Source organism: Apodemus sylvaticus, chromosome 14 (assembly GCF_947179515.1).
Source record: "Apodemus sylvaticus chromosome 14, mApoSyl1.1, whole genome shotgun sequence".
NCBI lineage: Eukaryota > Metazoa > Chordata > Mammalia > Rodentia > Muridae > Apodemus > Apodemus sylvaticus.
This window is the reverse complement of record NC_067485.1, coordinates 7,777,209-7,785,447: the sequence shown is the minus strand read 5'-3', so window position 1 is coordinate 7,785,447 and position 8,239 is coordinate 7,777,209. Positions and strand designations below refer to the sequence as shown.

The 8,239-nt window shown below is 47.3% G+C and overlaps 1 protein-coding gene across 1 annotated transcript; it reads right to left on the bottom strand.

Moving 5' to 3' along the window:
- Window positions 1–569: 569 nt before the first annotated feature.
- On the bottom strand, window positions 570–3,662 carry C14H9orf153 (chromosome 14 C9orf153 homolog). The gene is made up of 3 exons (XM_052157636.1): window positions 3,594–3,662; window positions 1,638–2,130; window positions 570–811 (listed from the first exon to the last, which is right to left on the bottom strand). Exons 1-3 carry the CDS (start codon window positions 3,660–3,662, stop codon window positions 570–572), a joined length of 804 nt encoding a protein of 267 aa, XP_052013596.1.
- Window positions 3,663–8,239: the final 4,577 nt, after the last annotated feature.

Genomic DNA, 8,239 nt, shown 5'->3' with positions numbered 1-8,239 from the left:
CAGTGAACATGTCTCAACAGTTCAACTTTATAACCTGCTGAAATTTTCTGGACAATGCCAGCAATTAGATTTTTTTTAAATAAGTAAATTTTTTTTTTTTTTGATTTTGGTTTTTTTTCGAGACATGGTTTCTCTGTATAGCCCTGGCTGTCCTGGAGCTCACTCTGTAGACCAGGCTGGCCTCGAACTCAGAAATCCGCCTGCCTCTGCCTCCCAGAGTGCTGGGATTACAGGCATGCACCACCACCGCCCAGCGCAGTAAGTAAATTTCTTATTGATGGCAAAAAGAAAGAAACAAAGAAAGAAAGCTTCATAAAGATCCATTTTTTTGATGGAGAGCTATTTCTGTGTATCTACCAAATATTCCCTTCACTGTTGTTCAGATGAGCATCGCACATGTGAACCGGGGCTATGTTAGCAGATCAAGTGAACATTTTTCTCCACACAATCATTTTAATGTAGGCTTTGCACAGACGTTGCATGGAAAAATGGACTGCGTGCTTTTCTGTCTCTGGTATCCATTCAGTATTCCCAAGTGCAGCAATCCATATCCAGACTATTTCAGTGGACTATGTTTTCCAGTTAACAGAATAATGTCCCTCGCTATCATACTCGACCTGAGGGTAAACCACCAGAGTCTTACGAACTAGAGGAGGGAAGATGTACCCAGGCATGCCCTGGCTCTCTACAAATCTCTTCTCGCTGTTGAATTCTATGTCCATGAAGGAAAACATCCTGGGCATTTTCCCCCACCTCGCAAGCCCCTTGAAATACCTCCACTGGAGGTCCGCCAGATCCAGGAACTGCTTTCCTAGAAAGAATCACGTGTTGAAAGAGTCACACAACAGCACACAGGCAGCATGCATTGCTAATGAGCCGAGGCTCCTTCATTCCTGTTATGTGTGTTTGTTGTTTTGTTTGTTTGTTTTGCTTTTTTTTTTTTAAGAGTTTCTGAGGAATACCAGAGACCACACTAGGAACACAAGTGTGTAAGACAGGTGCCGTTCAAGTCCAGGGCTCTGAGTAGCCGCTCTCAGGATGGTGAAGAAAACATCAGGGCTATCAAGTGTCCTGTTCACAGTCACCTCTCAGACATGGATGTGAGTCTTGGCCCTGGATTCTCATATTGTATTCTTTTGTGGTTCTCAGAATTGAACTCATGCTAGAGAAGTGCTCTATCATGATTAACTGCCTCCTGCCCATCTCTGTGTCTCTGTCTCTCTGCATCTGTGTCTCTGTGTCTCTCTGCATCTCTCTGTCTCTCCCTCCCTTCCTCCTCCCCTCCCTCCCTTCTTCCCTTCCTCCCTCCTTCCCTCCCTTCCTCCCTTTCTCCCTCCCTCTCTCAGGTTTGGTCTAGATAAATTGCACAGGCTAAATTGCCCATGATAGCTTTGAACTAATGGTCGTCCTACCTCGGCCCCTGGAGTAGGTATATACCATTCACAGGATGGAAATTCAAAAGTGCTTTCCTTGATTTCATTGCCACCATAGGCAGCAACACCATTAGCTACAAACCCTAGACTGTGAGAGATTGCCACAGGTCAGTGCTTCACACAGTCTTCTCTGGAGATCTGCCTGCAATTCTCAGTGAGGCTTGCATCCTCCCTGCCTCCCCCCGGGTGAGCCTCTTCTATTACCTGGGTCTGTGGAGACATGGCTTACTGATTTTTCTTCAAAGAACAGCCTGCCTGGGGTAACGGAAGACAGGAGAAGTTTGCGGAATGTGGTGCTTTGAATCCTTTTCCTGAAGTGGTGTGTTGGAGCAACTATGGGCACCTCGTGCCTTAAACCGTAAGGAAAGGTGAGCGGAGGAGGAGGGATACCAGCCTGGGTCAGCCTCTGCTGGGAGCTGTATACCTGTTCCAGCGGGACGGTGTAGCCCATTAACAAACTTTGGTGAAGTAGATCTGACATAGATGGTGACTTCTGCTCCTCATTCTTAACCTGGGTCTGTATGACAGGGAGAGCCTCATTGCCTCTCACAGTGTCCTCTTTGTCCAGTGCTGAGCCATATAAGGTCTTCTCAAGGGTTTCCTGAGCTTCCTGAAATGATGTGGCACAGACTTTTTGGAGATTAGATTTCTTGTTCTCATTATTAAAATTCTGAAGAGATGCATACAAGTCTGGCAGCTGTGGAGGGGAGGGGCGGGCGGGGAGGTGAGAGAAGGAATGGAAGTCATGAGACCAATGAACACACACAGTAATCTATCTCAACAGGATCATTCCTCTTTGCAAGGTATCGTTCTCTTGGTAGACCGTGTCAGTAGCAGAACGCACGCAGCAGAGAGCATGAGGCAGAATGGTGGGTGCATCGTTCAAAAGACAGATGTAAGGGCCATCCTTTAAGCCCATTGCTAAAAAAAAGTAAGTTGTTGGGCTGGAGAGATGGCTCGGTGGTTAAGAGCACTGACTGCTCTTCCAAAGGTCCTGAGTTCAATTCCCATCAACTACATGGTAACTTACAACCATCTGCAATGTGATCTGACACCCTCTTCTGGTGTGTCTGAAGACAACTACAGTGTACTCATATAGATAAAATAAATAAATAAATCTTTTTTAAAAAATTAAAAAAGAAAGAAAGAAGAAAGAAAGTTGTCAGAATGTTTTCTTAAGTAAATGGTTATGTTATTGAATGCTGTGAGGTTGGTGAGATGGCTCAGCCGTTAAGAGCACTGGCTGTTCTTCCAGAGGTCCTGAGTTCGATTCCCAGCACAAGGTGGCTCAAGTTATTGAATGTTTGGGAAGAGTTGCTGGCAGAACAAAACTATAAGCGATTCCTCATAGAATGCCTCCCCACCTGAAGTTCTGTGTAGAAGGAATAAAACCTTACTCTTTCGAGTTTCTGTCTACAGATCGGGTGATTCCTGAAAGGTGTCTGTGGGCAATCGTGTTAGAAAGCCAGGTAGTCCACTCTCTCAGGTCACACCCCAAGTCTGGGTCCTCTCCCTTGAGGTGCTACTGAGTGGTAAAGGGCTTGCCTGTCATGTGCGTGACCTGGAGTCGATCCCCAGAGATGAAAGACAAAGAATGAAAAGGACAAATTAAAGCAAATAACCCCCTGCTGGGGCCACGCCCCGGGCCTCCTTTCCCTCTCAGTCACTTTATTGCAAGGAAATAACCGAGTAAGCTAAAACCAGAACATGTCTCTCTTCAGAGAAGGTTTCCATTAGGAAAACAGCTTAACCTGGTGCTGTTCTGCCCTTGAACAGCTATGTCTTGTGCTAACAAAACAAAACAAAATGTCCAGGGGGCTGGAGAGTGGTTTAGTGGTTAAGAGTCCTGGCAGTTCTTACAGAAGACCTAGGTTTGATTCCCAGCACCCACATGGTGGCTCACAACCATCTGCCACTCCAGTTCCAGGGGATCTGACGCCCTCTTCTGGCCTCTTTAGGCACCAGGTACACACGTGGTGCCCATAAGACATGCCACCCATGCGCATAAAAGGTGTTCCTGTTTTCAGATGAAGTCACTGAAATGAAACTCCGGTGCCCCAGGCAATACCCAGGCACATCTGTGTGTATTCATAATTTGATCTCATGTGGTTCTTTAATATAAGTTGCCTGTGTGCGGTATCATGGCTTCTAAATTCATACCGAACACCGGTGGTGGTGATACAATGATCCTCTGCTGCCTCGAGTCAAAGTGTTACGTCTGGAGGACATTGTGCTAAGATCTCAATCTCCACGCCCCTGTAAATGGAAAAAAGGAGAAGGTCAAAACCAAAGGTCAAAAGTCAGGCAAATTGAAAGGGGAAGTCGAGCTGCGGTGTCTGTCGCTTAGCAACATCTTCTGGATGTGGTGGACAGGACATTTTTAAAGTCATACCATTTTATGCTTAGTTTGTTTTCTTACTGGTCTACATTAGTCAAGTTAATCATGTTTCAACTAGCCATCTTTGTCTTAGCACTCCAAATTCTCATACGAAAAATACACTAAGCTTTATTCTTAGCCCAAAGTACACTGCATGGATGGCTTTATTTTCTTGCCTAATGTTTTGATTGATTATACTTCACCCAAGGAAAAGACTCATTTGCCTCCTTAACCAGAAAAAGTATTCATCTAGGAGAGAGAGAGAACAAAAAGCCAATAACAACAATAACAGAAAAGAAAAAGAAACTCTAGCTGGGCGGTGGTAGCACACATCTGTAATCCCAGCACTCTGGGAGGTAGAGACAGGCGGATTTCTGAGTTCCAGGCCAGCCTGGTCTACAGAGTGAGTTCCAGGACAGCCAGGACTGTACAGAAAAACCCTGTCTCGAAAAAACCAAATCAAAAAAAAAAAAAAAAAAGGAAAAGAAAAAGAAAAAGAAAAGAAAAAAGGAAAAAGAAACTCTGTTTCATTGGTGGAATTGAAACAGCCACAGAATTCACACAGTTCCTGCATCAGTAAGTTACGTACACGCCCACATCTGACTTGTGTGGGTCTTCTGAGTGGCGTCCACTGCTAACAGGTGGCGCAGTTTGAGTGACATGGTGTAAATGGTGTTGTTTGTGCCTGTAGGGGCTTTCTGGGCTTTTATCCACATTTTCAGAAGCCTGTGCCTCCATGCAGAGATGGTTTTTCTTCATGAGAGTCCAGGTGGGACCAGAAGCCTGCATGAACCAGTAGATGTGCCAGAAAGCGGACTCGGTGAAGAGCTTCAGACCTGCCCCCGGATGACTAGAGCCATCCAAGCTGAGGCCAAGCAGAGGCAGCATCACCCGCTGAACCCTACACTGGGGGAGATTATCATGTAGTGATAAATAGAAGCAGACTCCACAATAAGGAGTCAGAGGCCATGGGGAGCAGGGCGAGGCCTGTGGTACCACTGGTGGTCCTGATGGAGTTGGTGAAGCCTGCTGGTTCTGAGACAGGCTCTAACTCCATGCTGAAGGAACACTCTGACATAGGGGGAAAGTGCTGATGAGATTTAGAGTCCAAACCCTAATGCTAGCTGCACAGTATGAGTCCATCTGCATAGGACATAAAGCCAGTGATGTATTTTCTATAGAAGAGAAAATATGTGCAGCAAGCAAAGGACTGGCAAGTGACGGAAGAGCTTTTAGACAAACCTAGCATCATGGGGCCAGTGTGCAGATTTGGGCCTGTGTGCTGTCCACCATAGTAAGGTGTGCCTATGTAAGTTTCTGACAGTCTGAAACACGAGGCAGGGTGTGGACAAGGAAAGGAAGAGAGGACATTGTCTGGTTTGGGGGGCAGGAGTTGTGGTAGGAGAGAAGAGGATGAATCAGAAACGGTCAAATCTCATGCTGCAGGACTTGTGTAGATCTGGGGGTATGGCTCTGGGATAAAGCTTGTGCCTGTGCCTAGCAATGCATGATGGTCTTAGATTCAATCGCTGTGATGCAAATAAGTTAATTAAAACTGCCATGAGTAGCTGGGCATGGTGGTACACATCTACTGCCACAGCGTTTGGAAAGCACAGACAGAAAGGTACAGGCTATCCTGGTATACACAGTAAACCCATTTAAAGAAAAGTAGGAGAATGGAGAGCGGAGGAGGAGAAGGAAGAGGAAGAGAAGGAAGAGGAGGAGGAGGAGAAGGAAGAGGAGGAGGAGAAGGAAGAGGAGGAGGAGGAGAAGGAAGAGGGGGAGAAGGAGGAGGACAAGGAAGAGGAGGAGAAGGAGGAGGAAGAGGAGAAGGAGGAGCAGCAGAAGCAGCAGCAGCAGGAGAGAGAGTGTATATGGGAACAGTCTGCTTACTATTGGGATGCCAAGCTTCCTGGGTGGACCTCAGGGACTGTACCTGCTTAGGGACTTCTTGGCTGGATGGGTGGTGGTGTCCTTAAGGATTGCCAGGCCTGCTGTGGCAGGGAGAGTTCGTTCCTGCAGCGTAGGTTGGCACCCAGTTTGACCTTACACTTCTTTTCATCATTCACAAGTCTTATTCCATCGTGGTGCAAAGGAGGACACTTGCTCAGGAGCTCTAGCTCTGGAAAACACAAGCGGAATCGCTGCCGTGTCGCTGTCTTCCCTTTGCAGCTTCTCTGGTCACTAGGCTAGAGACCCTCCATGATGGATATGGGGGAAGGAGGACCCCAGGCAATGGGAGTAGACCAAGTCACGCCTAAGTATCTGGAGGAACAGAGATGGGAAAGATGGAGGCCCAGGGGGCTGAGGAGCTAAGGCGGGGCTGGCGGTGGCGACAGAGTAGAGGCTCAGCCGTGCCGGCTGGATTCTACTTTCTCGAAGCAGCCTCAGAGGAGGGATCGTGTCCCCGTCCCTGTGGATGGAATGAACACCTGTCACCATGTAGCTTTGAGCTCCTGCCTCTTTCTCATGCCTCCTGACAAGCACAGTCGGGCTAGTTCACCACTGTCACCTTCTATCATAATGCCCCCATGACAATGTCTATCCCTGCGCTAACGCTTGGGTTCCCACAGTCCACCTTTGTCAGTGGTCTCTGAAGTCCCAGGTTGAGTGCTGTTCACCTGGTAGACCCCAGGCCCGACTGGAGTATGACAGTGCTTTAGTGCAGGACAGGTAACTAAGTCACTCACTGCTCATTGTGACATTTGGAAATCCTTCAGGTCACAGAAGTGGCTGTTGGACAGTGAGGGCGGGGCTGGGATTTGGTGGAGAGTGGGATGTGGAAAAGCACTTCCAAGAGCACTGAATTGTAGGGGAGTCATTTTTAAAAAGATTATTTATTTATATATGTATTTATTCACATGTGGTTGCTGGGGATTGAATTTAGAACTTCTGCTCATTCCGGTCACCCTCACTCAGTCAACCTCCCTCGATCCGGTTGGCCCCGCTCACCCCAGCTCAAAGATTTATTTATTATTATAAATAAGTACACTGTAGCTGTCTTCAGACACCAGAAGAGGGTGTCAGAACCTATTATGGTTGTGAGTCACCATGTGGTTGCTGGGATTAGAACTCAGGACCTTCTGGAAAGCAGTCAATGCTCTTACCTGCTGCTGAGCCAGGTCTCCAGCCTGAGAATCAGTAAGCTTCTTCACAGTAGACTCTGCCTGCTCTCCCTCTATGTCAACATGCAAAGGGGACACTATAGATTTGAAGAGCTCGTGCAGAGTGAGCAACTGGGGGAGTGAGTTGTGTAGCTGCATTCTGGTCTCTCCATTGGCAAAATCAGTGTAACAACTTGTTACGAGACTTGAGTATATTGTGAGAGTCCCCATGCTAGATGCCAGTGTAAATCCCTCCTTTCCTAAGCCATGTCAAGGAAATTCTGCCCAGGGAACCATCTGCAGAATGCTTGTTCCAAGAGTTTCTCTTGCTTCTGCAGATTTCAGTGTGCAGTACATGCTGTGGTTACACTTCGGTTTTACTCTGATAATTCAGCCTGAAGATCTTCCAGGTCCTTAGCTAAAGGTCTCACTCCTTCATGGCTGCCCACCTTCCTGAGAAGGTTTGATTTGTTCAACTAACCTTGTGTAGGAAAGGTATCTGGGTTTTCGTGTCTGCCACAGACATCATTTACCGACTGTTGGTGAAGTGAGCCAGGCCCAGAGTTCTGGACCCGGATGCATGACTTACTGTGTCCACAGAGGATCCGTCCCGCATGCCGGGTATAGAGTGTCTTATAGTTTCTGTTGCTTTGATAAAGCATCACGACCAAAACAGGCTGGGGAAGAAAGGTGTCTTAGCGTTTTACTGCTGTGAATAGACACCATAACCAAGGCAAGTCTATAAAGGACAGCCTTTAATTGGGGCTGGCTTACAGGTTAGAGCTTCAGTCATCAAGGCGGGAACATGGCAGCGTCCAGGCAGGCATGCTGCAGGCAGAGCTGAGAGCTCTACATCTTCATCTGAAGGCTGCTAGTGGAAGACTGACTTCCAGGCAGCTAGGACGAGGGTCTTAGAGCCCACGCCCACAGTGACAGACTACTCCAACCTCCTAATAGTGCCATGCCCTGTGCCAAGCATATATAAACCACCACAAAAGCATTTACTCCATCTTATAGGTTATAGTCCATTACTGAAGTAGGGACAGCAACTCCATGCGGAACTGAATCAGAGGCCATAAAGAAGCACCACATGATGGTTTGCTGCCCGTGCCTTGCTAACCTGCCTTCATGTACCATCCAGGAGCGCTTGGCCAGGAGTGGCCATCCACACAGAACCAGGTACTCCTACATCTAGATACAAGCCCCCCCCCCATTTTTGTTTTTGTTCGTTTGTTTGTTGTTTTTTGTTTTTGTTGTTGTTTGTTTTTTTGAGACAGGGTTTCTCTGTATAGCCCTGGCTATCCTGGAACTCACTCTGTAGACCA